Source organism: Gopherus flavomarginatus, chromosome 5 (assembly GCF_025201925.1).
Source record: "Gopherus flavomarginatus isolate rGopFla2 chromosome 5, rGopFla2.mat.asm, whole genome shotgun sequence".
NCBI lineage: Eukaryota > Metazoa > Chordata > Testudines > Testudinidae > Gopherus > Gopherus flavomarginatus.
This window is the reverse complement of record NC_066621.1, coordinates 72,870,096-72,891,566: the sequence shown is the minus strand read 5'-3', so window position 1 is coordinate 72,891,566 and position 21,471 is coordinate 72,870,096. Positions and strand designations below refer to the sequence as shown.

General features: G+C 39.1%; 1 protein-coding gene across 7 annotated transcripts in view; it reads left to right on the top strand.

Annotated features, from left to right (window-relative positions):
* NELL1 (neural EGFL like 1) overlaps positions 1-21,471 on the top strand; it is a 452,170-nt gene that overhangs the window by 420,668 nt on the left and 10,031 nt on the right. For all 7 annotated transcript variants that reach the window (XM_050955301.1, XM_050955299.1, XM_050955303.1 and 4 more), the window contains 2 exons: positions 13,810-14,003; positions 20,180-20,356. In XM_050955301.1, the coding sequence (XP_050811258.1) occupies positions 13,810-14,003; positions 20,180-20,356 (371 nt within the window). The remainder of the gene's footprint in view (positions 1-13,809; positions 14,004-20,179; positions 20,357-21,471) is intronic.

The window sequence follows — 21,471 nt, the reverse complement described above, 5'->3', positions numbered from 1 at the left end:
CCAGGCCAGAGTCATTATGCTGTTTATTCTAGATGAGAGAGGTTTCATCTGCGTAGCAACTATCTTTGCTTTACAGTCCCATGTGCATGAGAAATTGTGGGCCAAAATCACAGTAGAGTTACTCCAGGGATGAATTTGGTCCAGTGTTTAAATATTTTGTGATTAGTCTAAGAACATAAGAATCTAAGAATGGCCATACTGGGTCAGACTCAAGGTCCATCTAGCTCAGTAGTCTCTCTTCCAACAGTGGCAAGTATCAGATGCTTCAGAGGGAATGACTGGAACAGGGCAATTACTGCGTAATCCATCCTCTAATGTCAGTTTCTGGCAGTCAGAGATTGAGGGACAACCATAGCATGAGATTATGTCCCTGATCATCTTAGCTAATAGTCATTGATGAACCTATTCTTTTTTGAACGTAGGTATATTTTTGGCTTCCGCAATATCTGTTGGCAACAAGTTCCACAGGTTGATTGTGCGTTGTGTGAAGAAGCACTTCCTTATGTTTGTTTTAAACCTGCTGCCTATTAATTTCATCGGATGACTCATAGTTCTTGCGTTATGTAAACTCCCTATTCATTTTTTCCAAACCATTCATGATTTTATAGACTTCTATCATAATCCCCCCCTTAGTCATCTCTTTTCTAAATTGAGCAGTCCCAGTCTTTTTAATCTTTCCTCATATGGAAGCAGTTCCATACCCTTTATCATTCTTGGGTGTTTTTTGTTTTGTTTTGCCCTTCTCTGTTCTTTTTCCAGTTCTAATCTTTTTTGAGATGGGGCAACCAGAACTTCATGAAGTATTCAAAATGTGGGCATTTCATTGATTTATATAGTGGCATTATGATATTTTCTGTCTTATTATCTATCATTTTACTAATTTTTTCTAACATTGTTAGCTTTTTTGACTGCCGCTGCACACTGAGCAGATGTTTTCAGAAAACTCTCCACGATCTTTGTCAAGTGGTAACAGCTAATTTAGACCCCACCATTTTATAAGTATACTTGGGATTATGTTTTCCAATGTGCATTACTTTGTATTTATGAACATTGAATTTCATGTCATTTTCTTTTCCAGTCAGGAAGATTTGTGAGATTCCTTTTTTACCTCTTCACAGTCAGATTTGGACTTAATTATCTTGAGTAACGTATCATCTGCAAAGATTTCCACCTCATTGTTCACACCATTGTTTTCACATAATTTATTAATATTATGAACATCACAGGTCCCTATGCAGATCTTTGGGGACCATGCTATTTACTGCTCTGTACTTAAAAATTGGTCATTTATTCCTACCCTTCGTTTCCTAACTTATAAATAATTACTGATCCATGAGAGAACCTTCCCTCTTATCTCATAGCTAATTATTTCACTTAAGAGCCTTTGATGTGGGACATTGTCAAAAGCTTTCTGAAAGTCCAAGTATGCTATAACCATGGTATCACCCTTGTCCACATGTTTGTTAACCCGTTCAAAGAATTCTAATGATGGTGAGGCATGATTTCCCATTACAAAAGCTATGTTTACTCTTTCCCAGCACATCATGTTCATCTCTGTGTGTGAAAATTCTGTTCTTTACTATAGGTTCAATCGATTTGCCAGGTACTGAAATTAGGCTTATCTGCCTGTAATTGCCAGGAACACCTCTGTAACCTTTTTTTAAAATCTGCATTACATTAGCTATCCTTTAGTTATCTGATACAGGGGCTGATTTAAGCAATAAGTTACATACCACAGTTAGTAGTGCTACAATTTCATATCTGAGTTCCTTCAGAATTCTTATGTTGATATCATCTGGTACTACTATCTTATTACTGTTTAATTTATCAGTATTTTCTAAAGCCACCTCTATCAACGCGTCAGTCTGGGACAGTTCCTCAGTTTTGCCACCTAAAAATATCTGGTGTATTGGGTGTGGGAACCTCACATTCCCTGCAGTGAAGACTGTTGCAAAGAATTCATTTAGCTTCTCCCCAATGGCCTTGTCTTCCTTGAGTGCTCCTTTATCACTTTTATCATCTAATAGCCCCACCGATGGATTTGCAGGCTTCCTGCTTCTTATGTACTTAACTATTTCTTGCTGTTAGTTTTTGTCTTTTGCTAGTTGCTCTTCAAATTCTCTTTTGGCCTAATTATACTTTTCTTTACAGAGATGATGCTCCTTTCTATTTTCCTCACTAGGGTTTGACTTCCAATTTTTCAAGGATGCCTTTTGCCACTAACTGCTTCTTTTATGTAGTGGTTTAGCCATCATGGCATTTTTTTTGCTGCTCTTATTGTTTTGTTTTTATTTGGAGAATACTATTAGCTTGAGCTTCTGTTATGGTGTTTTAAAATAATTTGATGCAGCATGCAGGCACTTCTCATAGACTCGTAGACTGGAAGGGACCTCGAGAGGTCATCGAGTCCAGTCCCCTGCCCTCATGGCAGGACCAAATATTGTCTAGACCATCCCTAATAGACATTTATCTAACCTAAAAAATTGAGTCCAGCCCCCTGCCTTCACTAGCAGGACCAAGTACTGATTATTGCCCCAGATCCCTAAGTGGCCCCCTCAAGGATTGAGCTCACAACCCTGGGTTTGGCAGCTCAATGCTCAAACCACTGAGCTATCCCTCCCCTAGATCTAGGCTGTTCCTTTTAACTAGCTTCCACATTTATTGTGTAGTTTCCCTTTTAGAAATGAACTGCTACTCTGGTGGGTTTATTTTATATTTTCCCACCTATAAGGATGTTAAATTTAATTACGGTCACTATTCCCAACCAGTTCAGCTTTATTAATCTCTTGGTGAATATTGGAGCCAATCCTTGCTCCGTTTAGGACTAAATCAATATTGCTTCTTCTATTGTGAGTTCCAGGACTAGCTGTTCCATGAAGCAGTCATTACCGGTGTCTAGAAATTTTATATCTGCATCCCATCCTGATGTGACAAGTACCCATTCAACATGGGCATAGTTGCAAATCCCCCCTTATTATTGAGTTTTCTGAGAGTTTTTTTGGCATCTCTAATCTCCCTGAGTATTTCACAGTCACCATCACCATCCTGGTCAGGTGGTTATTGCTATGCTCTTATTATTCAAGCATGGAATTTCTATCCATAGAGATTTTATAGTACTGTTCGATTCATTTAAGATTTTTACTATATTTGACACTATACTTTCTTTCACGTGTAGTGCCACTCCATCAGCGTGACCTACTCTATCAATTCTGTATATTTTTTACCCTGGTATTTCGATGTCCCATTGATTGTCGTCATTCCATCAAATTTCTGTGATGCCTATTACATCAATAGTAATAGTAATAATAGTCTGTTGAATAAACAGTGTTGCATCATAGAGGGCCAAATCCTGGAGAACAGAGTGTAGTCCAAGAATTTTTCTTTAGTAAAGTTCACTCAAAATTCACAGTGCAGAAGGAAGGATTCCTCAGCCCCAACAGACAGTACCTGGTGCACAGTCACACAGCCAGTGCTACTGCTAAATATTGGGAAGTAGGGGAGATTGCTTCTTGCTGCTTAAGCCTCCTTTTGGGGATTTGCAATTATGGATATGCTCTGTGTGGGCTCTCTATTCTGCTCTCCTCTCCCTCGTGGTAGTAGACAGATGGCCATGGAGCTGAGCCATCTCTTGAGTGGGTTATCTGTCTTCTGATCCACAAAACACAGAAGAAATCCATACTTTCTGTTTTGTTTGGATTTTACAGGCTAGCTTAAGAGTTCATCCCAAGTCAGTATTAAAATGAAATATGTTTCCATCCTGATATTCTCACAAATGATGTCACTTTAACAAAATGGTGGCTACCAGCAAGGAGCTCAGAATTGCAGAGTTTATTTTTATTTTTAGTTCCAGTTCCAGCATGTGCATGATATTATATGCCTTTTACAATACCATGTTCAAGGCAAATGATGGCTGCTTTGATGTGTGATTTCCACAGTGAACTCTGAAAACAAAAGCAGACGGGTTGTTTTATTTCCCCAATCAAAAATCCTGCAATTATACAAGTAGGGAACTTTCTACTTTCTGGTCTTTTATAATGGAAAGGCAATTCAGAGAATTAAGAATGTTCATGTGATATATTGTGTGTGTTTTGCCATTTAGTAGGCACCACACAAAAGTATTTGACATCCTTCACTATTTCCCTATCCTAAGTACCAATCAGATGCCGCTGTCTGGCAAGTGTATGTAAATATTGGCAATTTAATGGCATCCTGAGTTGTTACCACCACCAAAACAAGGAAATGTGAATCAAGGACAACAATATATGCCATCATGTGCCAGCAATGCCCCTCTGCCATGTACATTGGCCAAATTGGACAGTCTCTACGTAAAAGAAATGGACACAAATCAGACATCAAGAATTATAACATTCAAAAACCAGTTGGAGAACCTTCAATCTCCCTGGCCACTCAATTACAGACCTAAAAGTCTCAATATTACAAGAAAAAAACTTCAAAAACAGACTCCAACCAGAGGCTGTTGAATTGGAATTAATTTGCAAATTAGACACCATTAAATAAAGTTTGAATAAAGACTGGGAGTGGATGGGCCATTATACAAAGTAAAACTATTTCCCCATGCTTATCTCCCCTGCCCCGCAGTTCCTTATATCTCCTTGTCAAGTGCTGGAAATGGGCCATTTTCATTACCACTACAAATAGTTCTTTTTCTCTCCTGCTGACAACAGCTCACCCTAACTGATCACTCTCCTTATAATGTGTATGGTAACACCCATTGTTTCATGTTCCCTCTGTGTGTGTGTATTTTCCTTCTGTATTTTCCACTACATGCATCCGATGAAGTGAGCTGTAGCCCACGAAAGCTTATGCTACAATAAATTTGTTAGTCTCTAAAGTGCCATAAGTACTCCTGTTCTTTTTGCGGATACAGACTAACATGGCTACTACTTTGAAAGGACAACACTGTGTCCTGGTGTTTTTATACTAAATGAAACATATGCCTGTCAGGCTACACACACCTGTCTAGTGGAGTCAGATAAAAAAAGATATTAGTCCAGTCCATACAGATTAATCTTTACCCTATTTTCTGTACGTAAAATGCTGCTCACCAGTGCAAGACTGCTCAAAGGCTGAAACACTCACTTCCTGAAGTGGTTCAGAGCCTCACTCTTGCAATTTGTTTTGCAAGCATTGGAAGCAACCCAACATCTGTAGCAGGTCCCTTTCATGTTTGAGCAGAATAAATTCCAACCTCCTAGGAAAGCCCAATACACGTACTCACTATACCAGAACGCTGCAGGATTCCGTCATTTTAATCTTAAAGAGGTGTGTGAGCCAGGCCTTGCTGTAGTGATGGGATAGCTTGTGTTAAAATGAGGGAGACCATCTAGGGAACAGGAAGAATCACTGGCTTTCCAGCTCTAAGAGAAATCTCAACTCATGTTAGTCAGAATTTAGCATATTCTGGGTGCAAGAATGCTTCAAATCCAGGGTTTGAAATTTGATTAGAGTAGCTCTAATGTATAGCATGCTGCAGCATTCTCTTAGCCAGTGTGTAGATTTGAAAACAAAAGAAGAAAAAAAGCTTTCTGTGCGAAAGATTTCTTTTGAAAATCCTCCCACATGCTGAATTGCTCTTCTGTCACTTCTGTACTGTTAGATGGGGTGGGTTTGAACCAGATACAAGAACAATAAGCTGAATAGATATCCAAGAAAAACCTTTAGAACTTACTGTATTGTCATGCTTGTAATATTGGAGTCCATGTCTACTGCAGGTAAACTATGAATAACCATAGCTCACTTCATAAATATCAAGAGACAACCTCTCACTCATTCAGTGAGGCTAATTTATGCCTCAGTACTCCTGATGCTATCACAGAATTGTCACTTAACCTCCATAAAATCTCAGAAGTAAGCTTCATTTGTCTACTTTCTTTTTCAGTATCTGACGTGCCTTGGCATTACCGTACATTTAGCACCAGCTACCTGACTCCTGAATGATCAATCACTTTTACTGTAGAAATTTCTTAGTAGAATATAGAATAGCTAAGGAAAATCTGCTTGAGGGTTAAGTGGAACTCATGATTTAAATCCCATTTGAACCAATGGCACTTTTCACAACAAGAGCTGAAACGGAAGTTTTTTGTTAGGCAAGTTTTGTATCTTACATGTATCTATCTCAAAATTCCTTAGAGACTCTGCCATGACAAAATTCACAGAGTAGATTCTGTACTCTGGCCAAGCTTTGCTTGTTTCAAGATCGGTGTGGAAGTAAACATGTCTATAAGCCAGCCCGACACCTTCATGCTTGCTACCTGAGCAAGTCCCCCAGGGTAAAGAAAAGCAACCTCAAGCTATTGTATTTTGTACTGACTGCCAATGACCAGGGTTTGTTTCAGCAACTGGAGATTGCCAGGACTTAGGGTTGCCCCATCCACATCCTTGAGACAGCCCATATAGTGGCTTGAGTAACTCGAGAATTCCCCTGTGTGGGAGGACTTGATGGAGGGAGAGTTTTATAGCTGCTCTGTATCACCAGACTGATAATAAGGAGCCAAGGCTGGCTTGTGAATAAGACCCCATGTGTTTAAAAAATGTTTTTACTTCTGGTGGAGTAAGACCTTAGATTGAAAGACTGAAAAGTGTAGCAGATTTTTAAAATTATTTCCAACAGTTATCCTGTTTGTTTCCTTTATGGATGTAATGCATACTTTCTGTTCACAGTTACTTTTTCTGGTTCATTCTTCTTCACTAAAAAAAACCCTGCTCTTAGATTAATTTTTCAGTAAGCACTTTTAGTCATATCTGGATTTGTATAAGGATTTTTTAAAGCAAAACCTACATTTTAAACCTAACACACTTGACACTGTTCTTTTAATAGGCTGTTAGGCCTTTATGGATAAAAGTGATAAAAAGTTTTTCCAAGTAAAAATAGATCTTTTTTGTCATTCCCTTTTAAACCACAAGCACCTTCCATTAATTTTGATTTAAAAGAATAGAAAATAAAGTGCTAAAGTGACAAATTACTTGTGAAAAATAATTTGGTCAGAACAGTGTTGAGCTTTAACTTGAACATGCGTTTGTTGGAAGCCCAGCATACATTTGTCATATCAGATTATATTTTAGTGGCTTTAATGGACTATAAAAGTTGAAATTTGCACTCTAGTAGGGTTTTTTTTTCTGCGACAGTTTATCATGATATCAGAGTACCGTATCGCGCTACTCACATGCACACATTGCAAGATGCTTTAGAAAAAATTGAAGTTTGGTGGCAAGAGATCAGTTTAATATTTCAAAGAAAACAAGCTAATGAACTTGTGTTGGTGCGTATATTCATAGAATCGTAGGACTGGAAGGGACCTCGAGAGCTCATCTAGTCCAGTCCCCTGCACTCATGGCAGGACTAAGTATTATCTAGACCAGTGTTTCCCAAACTTGAGATGCCGCTTGTGTAGGGAAAGCCTCTGGTGGGCTGGGCCAGTTTGTTTACCTGCCGCATCTGCAGGTCTGGCCAATTGCGGCTCCCACTGGCCACAGTTTGCTGCTCCAGGCCAATGGGAGCTGCTGGAAGCCGCGGTCAGTAAGTCCCTCGGCCAACGCCACTTCCAGCAGCTCCCATTGGCCTGGAGCAGCGAACCACAGCCAGCGGGAGCAACGATCAGCTGAACCTGTGGACGCTGTAGGTAAACAAACCAGCCTGGCCTGCCAGGAGCTTTCCCTAAACAAGCATTGTCCCAAGCTTAGGAAACACTGATCTAGACCATCCCTGACAAATGTTTGTCTACTGTGTTCTTAAGAATATCCAAGGATGGATATTCTACAACCTCTCAAGGTGATATATTCCCGTATTTAACAACCCTGACAGGAAGATTTTCCAGATGTCCAACCTAAACCGTCCTTGCTGCAGTTTAAGCCCATTGCTTCTTGTCCTGTCTTCAGAGGTTAAGGAGAATAATTTTTCTCCCTCCTCCTTGTACCAACCTTTCATGTACTTGAAAACTGTTATCATATCCCCTCTCAGTCTTCTCTTCTCCAGACTAAAGAAATCCAGGTTTTTCAGGCTTCCCTCATAGGTACATATTTTCTAGATGTTTAATCAATTTTATTGCTCCTTCCTGGATTTTCTCCAATTTGTCCACATCTTTTCTCAGATGTGACACCCAGAACTGACCATAACACTCCAGCTGAGGCCCAATCAGCATGGAGTAGAGCGAAAGAATTACTTCTCTGTCTTGCTTATAACACTCCTGCTAATACAGCCCAGAATGATGTTTGCTTTTATTTTGCAGCAGTGTTACACTGTTGACTCTCATTTAGCTTGTGATCTACCTTGACCTCCATATCCCCTTCTGTAGTACTCTTTCATAGGCTGTCATTTCCCATTTTGTAGGAGTGTAATTGATTGTTCCTTCATTTCTCTAGTTTGTCCAGATCATTTTGAATTTTAATCCTATCCTCTAAAGCACTTGAAACCCCTCCCTGCTTGGTATCATCCACAAACTTTATAACTGTATTCTCTATGCCATTTTCTAAATAACTGATGAAGATACTGAACAGAACCAAACCTAGAACTGATACGCCCTTCCATCTTGACTGTGAGCCACTGAAAACTACTCTCTGGGAATGTTTTTTCAAGCAGTTATGCACTCATCTTATAGTAGCTTCATCTAGGTTGTATTTCCATAGTTTGTGTATGAGAAAGTCATAGGAGACGGTATCAAAAGCCTTACTAAAGTCAAGATATACTACTGCTTCCCCCCCATCCACAAGGCCTGTTACCTGGTCAAATAAAGCTATTAGGTTAATTTGACATGATTTGTTCTTGACAAATCCATGCTGACTGTTACTTACCACCTTATTATCTTTTAGCTGTTCACATCCTTCCACAATACAATGGCCATGGGTACTTTTGTCATACCTGAAGCAAATTACATCTGCATTAAAGGAAGAGGGAAGGTGGCAGAAATTGCAGTTTTTGATAAATGAATCCTTCCCTAATCTATATGTGTTCTTAATATGCCCTCCTCACTATAGTATCCTCAGAAATATTCATGAAACACTGTGACAAACATCTGTCACACATGGTTCATTCTCTCTCTCATCCTCTCCCCATAGGGACAATTATGTGTACAGTGGACTGTTTTGTTTTAGTTGGAGTTTATTTGTTTTAAAAGTAATGTTCCTATGTGTTTAAGTTAGAGAAGGCAAAGTCAAAGAAGCATGGCTTGCATTTGGAGTAGAAGGTGGTGACATTTCTGATGGTCATTAGTTCTCTACAGTACTCTTGTCACCCCTTAACATAGGTTGTGTCCTTGTGGTACAATCTAATACAAAGATTGCAAGTAAGCAAGCCACTGAAGGATCTATTTCCATGCTACCTCAATTTGGCATTATGTGCATTTGTTGAGGGGAGCAGTGATTGTGCCACCCTTACTCATATTGAGTAGTAACTTACTCCACAAGTTCTCCCACTGAAATCTGTGTAAGATACTGCTTAAGCAGGCCTCAAGTGTTTTCTGTAAATGAATTAGACATATCCAGAGGAGAAAGATGGTAGTTAAATTAATCTCACTTCCTTCAGTGGACCCTCAATGAATTTGTCCCAAGAAGCGAAGATAACTGCCAGTGTTGTTCTAATCAGAAAGGGGCTAAGCAGGTTTGCTGCTTTGTATATAGTACCTGCCTCTTCAATTATAGCTGCCTAGCTTTATTAACAAACAAGTTTTTACTTCGGTACCAACACATAGAGCTGCTATGGCTGGGAAAGAGCAACTTCGGCACAGCAGTGCCTCATGCATAATTAACAGAGTTCTCAACTCTTAACTGATCGCCTTCCCAGAACCTTTATGGTTGATAACAGAGAAAATAGCAGTTGGTTTCACCAAGTGGGTGGTGATATGTTGGCATTTATCAGATATTCTCAGTTTGAGTCAAGCTAGGATTTCTGTGATAATGACAGAGATGATATATGAGATTTGTGATATCATTTATTACTTAATTTCAGATTCACATACTTGAAGTTGTATATTATAATATTTAGGCCTGTAAATTGGGCTAACTTTTCTACAGCATTGTCACTCAACAAATTATTTGAGCTAAGTATGACTTGGACATCATAAAATGACTTTAAATTGCTGCAATATCCAAGGCAGAGCCAATTCATTATAATGGAGAATTCAGTCCACTTTCCTATGGCTATCCCAACAAAGCCACTCTTGTAAACTCATTTAGTGGTAAATATGGATTATTTTCTTCCATATTTTAAAATTGACTCTCTCTGTTCTTTTACTATGTATTCAATTACTCATTTATACCTGAGTAATTCCATTTGCTCTCATTTATAATGGAATAGCTGTAGTGAGATAAGTGAGATTGGAACCAGGCCCTTAATCTGTTTACAAAACCCTCACAATTTAATGTCCAGTGGTGCAAAAATGAGAATATCAAATTAAGCTTAAAACTTTTTTTTTCTGAAGTTATTGGCAATGTGGATGGTTTATTCAGATGCTCAGAAACACAGTCGGCAACAAGAGAAAACTGCCACAGCGATGTTCTGAGAAAATTAGTTCTATTAAAAGTTCAGCTATCGAATGGATGCAACTTCTAAGCTTTTTATATTTGATTATTGACAAAAACATTTAAATAATAAATGCAATAAAATAATAGGGAACCATCATTTGCATTAAGAAAGAAAAATGAACTGAGCAATGATTAGAGGCTTACGTAGAAAATATGTTGCTTGGCTTTTGCTTGATTGGTTCTTTTGTCATGAATGGCCTGCTTGCTAGTTTGGGCAACTCTCGGTAGGGCATCGTCTTTATATGCACTCAGCAGAGAACAACAGTTGCAATATGTAAATAGAGTACTTCTTCCCTTTTGGATATATATAATAGATTAAGTTGGCTTTGTTCAGTGCAAACAGGTCTGTAGTACTGAGAATATGAATAATGTCAGTTTCCATAATTGCTAACATCTGGCTTTCCATAAATCTGTTAAATTGCACGGAAGCAGAATTAGATTTCTGTGTCATAAGTAAAGCAGTTGCATGGAACTCTGTAGGCAATATGGCTCTATATTCATCTGTGAAATCCTTTTAGTTTTGAACAGTAAAAGATACTCTTCTAATCTGCACTCTAATCCTGATGCATATATATATGTGTATATATATATATGTGCTATTCAGGGAGGTCTTAACATTGTTGGGAAGAAAATATTGACAATGCTTGCATCTATTAAATGTGAAATCACCAAAGGCAGAGTATGTCACATTTATTTTCAAGACAAAATACAAGGTCAAGCACCGAAGAGACAAGTAGGAGAGAGGCTTTTTCAGGAATGCTCTCAGACCCATTGTAGCTAATTGGTTATTGTCTTCCATTGAAATCACTGATTCAGTATCAGCTTATTCATGGCCCAATTTATGTCACAATTTGTTTTTTTCTTTTTCTTGTCCTTTTGTCTTTTTCTTTTCATGGTACTCTGTCACCTGTGAAGTAATGGGACACAAGATTTGTTTTTCATTCATAAAGTCCCTTTTCCATAACCTGTAGTGGCTCTTCCAGGTGGTTTCCTTTATTATATGAAGAATGGGGCAAACACTAAGGGGGGTAAGGGTGGGGACATGAGATACTCCCCCCAAAAAGTCAAATTATAGCTAGTTGCTTTATCAGAGATGAGGCAGCAAAATATATCAGTGCCAGAGAAGTCTAAAGGCTGAACTGTGCCATTAGGAATACTGCTGAGCAAGAAGAATGGGAGTACTTGTGGCACCTTTGAGACTAACAAAATTATTGAGCATAAGCTTTCGTGGGCTAAAACCCACTTTATTGGATGCAAACAGTGGAAAATACATAGAAAGACACACACACACGCACACACTCACACAGAACATGAAACAATGGGTGTTGCCATATCAGGCCATGTCTACACTACACAGCTTTTAGCTACATGGTTGTGTCACTAAAGCCGTGCCGCTAGAAATTGTGCAGTGTAGTTGCTGTTTGTTGGCTCTCCTGTTGCCCAAAAGCTTCCACCCCCAAAGAGCAGCTTTTGCATTGTTGGCAGGAGAGCGCTCTAGCTAACAGAGCACTGTTCACACTGGCACTTGTCACCAGAAAAACTTTTTCCTTCAAGGGGTGGGGTGCGGGTTAACACCTCTGAATGACAAAAGTGTTATCATTCAATTGGCAGTGTAGACATAGCCTTAGAGACACCCCTCTGAGGCCTGACTAACTCTCTGCTTCATCTTTTTTATCTTCACAACACCCCTATGAGGTAGGAAAGGACCACTTAAAGATGGGGACTGACTTGCCCAAGGTCACAAAGGAAGTCTGTGGCAGAGCAGAGAATTGAACCCAGTCTGCCAAATCCTAGGCTAGTTTCCTAGCCACTGGATCACTGTTCCTCTCTAGGAAGGTTTTACTCAAAAGAAAACCAGGTTGATGTCGGAAGTACTGTTGGCAATGGAGTAGCTAACAGTCTAATTTCTGAGTTAGAACTGACTCTGTACTCTTTGTGTTTGAGAGGATACCATGCTTACAGAAATGCTTCTTTGGGATAAAATGTAAACCAGGGTCCTGACTGCTTGTGGAGGTCATTAAAGATCAGATGGTACTTGCCATAGAAGTATCGTCATTAGCCCTATTATCCTGGCCAAATTCTAGATTAGCTTAGGTTCCTTACGTAAATTCCCTCAGCAGTTTCAAATGCATATTATATCAATCACTTCTTTTCCTAAACTCTTGTCTAGTGGTGCTGCATATAATAAAACAGTTGCCATATTTCAGCCCAGAAGTGTAGTGATTCTGCGGTGTGTTATGTAAAGTTTTATACAAAAGAGCTTTAGAATTCTTCAGGATGAAAAAAGCACTGTGTAAGATTTGATCATCTATTCCCATTCATATTTACATGTGTGTATGTACATACACAAAATGTATTTCACATGTATATGTATATAAAATGCTTCATCTCATCCAAATCCAAAACTTTGTGCTGCAATGTGGTTAAGCTTTTTGGCAGTTATATACAGTATGAAAACAGGGCCAATCTATTCAATTGCATTTTAGCTGGAAATTCTGTCTATCTCATTTTAAATACTGCTCGAAAGATCTGCTGGAGAAACATGCCTATTTTCCAGATTGCGCTTAACTCAAAGATCTCATAGCCTTGTCTCCAAGAGATCTCCTGGCCACATTACAACTTGGAATAATTAGATTCTGTCTATCAGCATGTCCCCAGCAATTTCAATTAGATACAATATTTCATTTCTCCTCCAGCATTAAGTGGTTTGGTAGTTTAAAGTCATCAGTGAAAAATAGGTGCTTTCTCCAGATTTTGTTTACGCTAAATTCCCTGTTGCCTTGCTCAAACTTGCTTTTACAGCATGGCTTTGTATAGCTTGGGAGCTCTAGGATTTCTTTTCTATATAAAGTACCTCTGATTTCTTTCCTTTTATTCCCTTCCTCTTCCTCCTCCTCTGTGGCCAAAGACTGTGATTGATTGCCTTTAGTAGGGGGAAGCTTAGATCATGCTCGGAGCTTATGAAGAATTGTGTCTTTCTAATTCAGTCTAAAACTCAGACCAGAATGTGGCCTAATTGCAGAGTCACTCTAATTGTCCACTTGCTCCTGATCACTGGGAGATCACTTTACACCTTGCCTGGCCAATCAAGTTTGTCATTGCTATTTAGCCCCAATAGGAATGTCAGCTTTTACAGTTAATAAGCCTAAATTCTGTGTTTCATACTCTCGCACCACCAAGACAGACAAGCAGTATCTATTCAATCACAAATTCCATGGTACAATTTCTCACTTGACACCAAGATTAGCACTATAAACTGGTTGTGTTTTGCAGATATTGATGAATGTGCCTTAAGGACCCACACCTGTTGGAACGATTCAGCCTGCGTGAACTTGGCGGGAGGTTTTGACTGTCTGTGTCCCTCAGGACCATCTTGCACTGGTGACTGCCCACATGAAGGTGGCTTGAAGCGGAATGGTCAGGTGTGGACGCTGAAGGAAGATAGGTGCTCTGTTTGTTCCTGTAAGGTGAGTTCCACGAGGCCTGCATTTGTGTTTTCTTAGATTTTCTAGTGTTTTCTTTCTGTGAAGAAGCTGAGCTTTGATTCTTGTATACTTTTGCGGAAGCTAGTCACAACCGAAGTAAATCCACTTCAGAAATAAGGTTTATTCTGATTCGGTAGCAATCCTGTTTTGACTTAACCAGACCTCTAGAAAATTTAGGTTAAAAGGTATTGGGCCTGATTCTCTTCATTTACATTGGTCTAAGAGAGGAGTAATTCCACTGATGTCAGTGGAGTTTCATAAATGTAAATCTGGTTTTAGAGAGACATTCAGAACCGGATTCATATCTTAGTTATACTTGTATAAATCTATGTCCGAAACCCACTCCGCTGAAGTCAATGGTCACAATCCTATTGGCTACAGTAGAAATAAGACTGATCCCTTGTATAAGTATAGGTGAGATCAGAATATGGCCCACTGGAAATATGTTGGAAAGAGGGGTAGAAATGGAATATTGCTCCTGCTGGTGAGGGTCTGTATGCCAATTTGTTGGAAGTTATAAGGAGGCTTATTACTCCCATAAAACTAGAGTAGCATAGTGGTGGATCAGGCCATCAGAATCAATACAGCACTCAGAATTCACTGCTATTTGTTTTAGGTTAGAATGGAAACATGGTCAGATTAACACCGTTAATTACTCATAGCAGTGCCAGACACTGTACAAATCCCTCCCTTCAGGAGTGGACATATGTAACTCTGTTGAATATATAGTGAGTTTGTATTGTAATCGTAGAGAATGTCTGGTTCCATGAAAGGATTTCCTATCACTGTAATGAACAGCTTAATATACATGGAGACATCTGGTCAGCCTTTGTAGAGTTTTAATGATTAGTATTTTCATCTTAGTCTTGTAATTTATGCTTTACTTGTCATGTTCTCACTGTGACTATTTCTTATGCCGAGTTCCTCTTATTAGTATTTGAAAATATGTGATGTGACCAGCTAGTAGATAGTGGCATATTATGTAGCCATTGTTCCTCCTTATTTTATTTTTTTTCTTTATATCTTCTTCTCTCACTCTCATTTCTTTCTTCTTTAATATTTGCACTCTATTTTATTTCAGGATTTGCTTTATTTTCAGGAGCCAAATCCTGGACCCTTGCTCAATGCCAGTTTAAGGGAGTCTCCTTGGTTCCTCCCTGCTAGTACACAGAGCACCACTTCAAAGGCTCTTTAAGCCCATAGGTTGCAATAGCAGCCACTTTGCTCCCAGTACACCAAGGATTGGTCAGTGAATCTGCAAAATCTCAGACCCATTAGCCATGACTTCACCTGTTGACTGCTGTCACAGAGACAGCTGCCACAACATTTAAGCAGTGTGGAATCCCTCTGCGTGTCCTGCACTTGGGGGTCATCCACTCTTACAATCTAGGGGAGTGGGATGAGGGACAGGATATGGCCAACTATGTTATTTCTTTTACATGTGTTTATCTGAGTTTTGAAAAATGCTACTCACTTGTTTTGCCCAGAACAAGCAAATTATTGTTTTGTATATATGACTAAAATCCCCAATATCATTAAATAATTGTTTAAAAGGTCAGGTGCATAAATTTTGTCCGTGACCTGGTACATTTCCATGATACTTTTGCAAGTCTGGCTTATATGAAAACTAACATAAAATTCTTCATTCAAGAAAAGACATGCTATTCATAGTAAAGGCTATGAGAATTATGTCATTGACTTCAGTGAACCAGCTTTTAATTCCACAAGTAGCCCCATTGACTTGACTTCAGTGGGGCTATTCAAGGAGTGAGATACGATCCAACATTAATAATTGTATCAGACTCATAGACTATCAGGGTTGGAAGGGACCTCAGGAGATCATCTAGTCCATCCCCCTGCTCAAAGCAGGCCCAATCCCTACACAGATTTTTGCCCAGATCCCTAAATGGCCCCCTCAAGAATTGAACTTACAATGCTGGGTTTAGCAGGCCAATGCTCAAACCACTGAGCTATCCCTCAGAAGCCATTCCTGCTTATCCTGGGCCTGAGGGGATATATTTTTTTTTAAAGTGAAAGACAAGGGATTACGGTAGCACTTAAACATAATATGGTAGATAATCCTTTGCAATCATATTTGTTCCATGAGGACAAAATTTATAAAAACATTAAATATTCATAAAGCTTAATTAGTTGAATGTAATAATTAACAAAGTAGCCTGAAGTAGATTGCTTTGCCTTCTCCAAGTGCATCTTATGAGAATTACTATACAGGACTTGCAGAGACTTGTGTTTTTTAATCGTGGTTTGTTGTTCTGGCATTTTGTGAATAAAGCAGCCAGGTTGGAATTATATATTTCAATTGTTTCTTCATATGCATATACTTCTACCTTCCCTAAAAGAGAAAGAATATACAATTTTTGTGAGTGAGAAGGACAAGCATAGTTCCAGAAGGGGTGGGATGGAACTCTGAGTGGAAGTGTATCCACTTTAGAGAGTGCAATGTAGTAGTTAGATTCTATCCCTGACTTAGATTTAAAGGTAGAAGGAACCATTGTGATCATCTAATCTGACCACCTGCACATTGCAGGCCACAGAACCTCACCCACCCACTCCTGTAATAGACCCCTAACCTCTGGCTGAGTTGCTGAAGTCCTCAAATCATGATTTAAAGTTATAGGTAATTCACCATTTACACTAGTTAGAACCTGCAAATGACCCATGCCCCATGCTGCAGAGGAAGGTGGAAAAAAAACTCGGAGTTTCTGCCAATCTGACCGGGAGAAAATTCCTTCGCAATCCCAAATATAGTGATCAGTTATATCCTCAGCATGTGGGCGAGACCCACCAGCCAGAAACCTGGGAAAGAATTCACTGTAGTAACTCAGAGCCCTCCCCACCTTGTGTCCCATCACCAGTCACTGGAGATATTTGCTGCTAGCAGTCGCAGATCAGCTACATGCCATTATAGGTAGTCTCATCATATCATCCCCTCCATAAACTTATCAAGCTTAGTCTCACAGCCAGTAAGGTTTTTTGCCCTCTCGCTGCTTCCTTTGGAAGGCTGTTCCAGAACTTCACTCTTCTGATGGTTACAAACCTTAGACTGCACTACTGTAAGGTGTCTCATGTAGCTGCTCTATGGCAATGGGAGAGAGCTCTCCCGCTGGCATAATTAAACAACCTCCAAGGAGCAGCGGTAGCTATTAGAATTAGAATTCCAAAGAAGTAAGTGGAATGCTGCATCTGAAGAGGCTTTTTAACTTGGAGATGGTGCCATGATTCTCACCTTGCACAGACAGACCTGTGCTAGCTCTGCTTGAACTAGCATGCTGAAAATACTAGCATAGCTATAGTAGCATGGGCAGCAGCGAGAGGTGGCATGGACTAGCCACTCCAAGTACAATCTGCCTGCATCTCATGAGTACTTACTTGGAGTGGTTGCCCGTGCTACCACATCTGCACTACTGTTTTTAGCACAGTAGCTCAATGAAAGCTAGCATGAGTACATGTATTCGAGTTGGGAATTGCTCTCCCAGCTCCAAGTGTAGCTGTAGCCTTTGTGTCATAGCATCATGGGAATCAAAATGCTTTCTGCAAAGCATGAGGCCTAACAAGGTTGCAAACAAAACATGTGATGCTGAAAAGAATGAGGAGGGAAGTAGTGTGGTGTTATTATCAAAGGCTCTCCAGCAGAATCATGAAACATTATCAGTCTTCTGAAATAGAGTGACGGCAATGGTAAAAGGTTAGTTACTTCTCTAAGGAATGCAGGAGTCGTGAGTAGCACAGAACCACCAGCGCTGTTACCAAATAAGGGGTAATTTTGAAAATAATCTGAAGGCAAAAGGATGCAATTCTGAACAGGATGGACGGGTTATTGCTAGCAGTTTTTAATCAGAACTCCCACATTCAGATGGTGAAATTATTTGTCACTGTCACTACCTCCAAGTCACATAGAGGGCCTGCACATCCCTGAATGTATGGAGCCAGTCATCATGTTGGAATGCTTAGGCAAGATTGTAACTTTACAATCTCTCTGAGTGCAGGGTAGCACATAGGTCAGATAATCATAATTCCTCCTCCTCTGAGACTCACAGCTCCTTGTCTGTTACTCACTTGCTCTAGGGAGGGAGGAGATGACTTCTCTCCTTTTCCTGAAATAATTTATTCCTTTTGCCACCCTGTATCTAGCTTGCTGCTCTGGCCAGCAAATCTGATTGGGGAATGGAGTCAGAACTCCTCCTGCTCTCCCTAACATTTGCTGTCTGGAATATTAAATAAATAGACCCTGCTCTCTCCCATACAGGTGGAGTGACAAGCTCAGCAGCAAGTAAGAGAGAGAGCACTACTTCTTCATACTACCCTGCATTGCTGAGTAAGGGATGTGACAATCTAGCCCTGTGCACTGTTGGTGGAAAAAACAATTGAGTCCAGCATTTTATAGGTGTTGTGCTCTCTACTTTTCCATGCTTCAGTGACCTGATGTTGGGTTTTTTTTGTTGCACATAATAAGCAATTTTAATTATTCCTGCAATCAAATGTAATATGCTAATCATTTCTGGAATATTATTGAACACCTGCAGTGTCATTAGCTAAGATAAGCATTATGATTCCTTGCCGCTAGTGTTCTGTGCATTGCTTTGCAGAAAAGTTTGGTTTTGTTTTATTGGATTTTTGTTTACAAATTAAAACTTATGAACACAGAAAAATCTAAGCAACTGCCACCACAACTTAATGTCATTTTGGCTATTTAGGCTATTCAACCTGTATGTGGAGAAATCCATTTTGGCTTATCCCCAATTGTCTTAGTAATTACCCCTTAAAATAATTATGGGGGCTGATTTAAGAAATACTCTGATTAGTCAGTTCTGTAATATCCCACTCTAGGAAAGCTCCTTTTACTTGTAAGCATGATGTGTGAATGTGGCATTATTAATGGATGTTTGTATTTCTGCTTAGTTCAGGTACAGCCCTACAGCTGTTATTCAGTAACTTAATTCAGAGTAACTTAATGAATTTACTCAGGAATTAAACCAGTGTAACTCAGAGCAAGATCTGGCCCTCATTCCTTACTCAGCCAAGCTTTTCCTTGCCTGTGATTAAAACTTTGCATGAGTAAGAACTGAACAAATCAATAGTCTAATTAAAATCAAAACTTTTCAATAGCACTCTTCGTTGTAAACTAGGATTTCAGTTTCTCATTCTGTATATAGAGTAACAATGTATTGACTCACCTATAATGAAGGGTATAATTTATAACACAGTTATCCCTACAATTTTCATCACTAGAATTAGAATTTTGCACCAAATGGATGTGTCCTCTCCATTTTACATTCAGAAGACATTGCCATGTTTAGTATGATCATTCTGATTAACGGTATTTATCTGAATACGTCACAGTATGTGTAAATACTTAGCACCTGAAATAGGAAAATCATATTTTAGGGAATCTGTAGAATAAAAATACATCTTCAATGAATGACTCCAGATCATTATGCAATGTGATATGTTGTGGATGAGTAGTTTTTGTCTGATAAATGGAAGGTCCAGATGTAGCGTATAACTGGAGATAAATTAAGATTAAGGAATACTTAATGCCACTATGATTTTGCTGTATTAAGTTCCTTTGACAATACTGGCTTTCACTGAGTTTCTAATGTAGTGTGTTCCTATTAAATTTATCAGGCCACCTGCACGGTTTCAATTTATATAAAATTTTCTTGACAATCACACAGTTATTCAAAAGACAGTGCAAAGGAAACTATTGTTCTGATACGTGCTAGAAAAAGAGGTAACTATTTGGAGATTTCATTCATAAAATTGATGAGATAACTTCATTTCATCTGAACCCGAGAAGCTGTTCATTTTCTTTTAATCTAGTGGGTTAAGAACAAGAGGGCACACAGTAACATTTTTCTCAGCCTCAGAAGATACTGGTTAAAAAAAAGAAACTCTACAGATAACTAAATGTCCACTAGTATCAGTGGAGTGATTTTTACAACAATGGGAGCTAGAGAGGCTCATTTATTGGAGGATTGGGCCCTACAAGAATAACTTCAAATTCCTTAGGTAATCTGCAGTATCTTCCCTGAAATACCAATACCTGCTTTGCTATCTCTGATGCCCTTTCCTAGTCATCTGATAGTCCTCTTCTATTTACCACTTGCTTGATATCAGTGACAATTTGTTTTCTACAGAACGGGAAGATATTTTGCCGGCGAACAGCTTGCGATTGTCAGAACCCCAGCGTTGATCTCTTTTGCTGCCCAGAGTGTGACACAAGAGTGACCAGTCAGTGTTTAGACCAAAATGGTCATAAGGTGTATCGTAGTGGGGACAACTGGACCTACAGCTGTCAGCAGTGCCATTGTCTGGTATGGAAATAAATAGATTTTGATTATAGCAACATACTTTATATTATGACATTATTAACCCTATCTTCTCCTCCTTTCCACTATTTGACATATTAAAGTGATTTTAAAAGACTCAAAGTCACACGTCAGAAGCAAGGTCAGTCAGAATATTGGCAGACCACTTCTCAGCTCTGTGTAAATAGACCTGGACAACAAACACAAACAAATTTCACAGAAAGCTTGAAAATTTTGAAACTGTTTCCATTTTGTTGCGTTTGAAAAAAGATTGATGCTTTTCTCAATTGCAGAATTTATATTGGGATTTTTTCATTTTGAAGTTGATGGCTTTTGATGGGGTCTAAATTAGCTGTTACCGCTCAAGAAAGAGATCTTGGAGTCATTATGGATAGTTCTCTGAAAACATCTGCTCAGCGTGCAGCGGCAGTCAAAAAAGAAAACAGAATGTTAAGAACCATTAAGAAAGGGATAGATAACGAGACAGAAAATATCATAATGCCTCTCTATAAATCTATGGTATACTCACATCTTGCATACTGTGTGCTGATCTGGTTGCCCTAACTGAAAAAAGATGTATTGGAATTTGAAAAAGTATAGAGAAGGGCAACAAAAATTATTAGGAGTATGGAACAGCTTCCATATGAGGAGCAATTAAAAAGACCAGGATTTTTCATCTTGGAAAGGAGATGACAAAGGGGTGATATGATAGAAGTCTCTAAAATCTTGACTGGTGTAGAGAAAGTGAATAAGGAAGTATTATTTACTCCTTCACATAACACAAGAACTCGAGGTCACTGAATGAAATTAATAGGCAACAGGTTTAAAAACAAAAGAAAGAAAGAAAGCACTTCTTCACACAACACAGTCAACCCATGGAACTCTTTGCCACGAGATGACATGAAGACCAAAAGTATAACTGTGTTTAAAAAAAGAATTATTTAAGTTCATGGAGGATAGTCCATCAATGGCTATTAGATAAGATGGTCAGGGATGCAACCCTTTACTCTGGCTTACCCTAAACCTGTGGCTGCCAGAAGCTGGGCATGGACAACAGGGGATAGATTACTTGATGATTGCCCTATTCTGTTCATTCCCTCTGAAGCACCTGGCATTTGCCA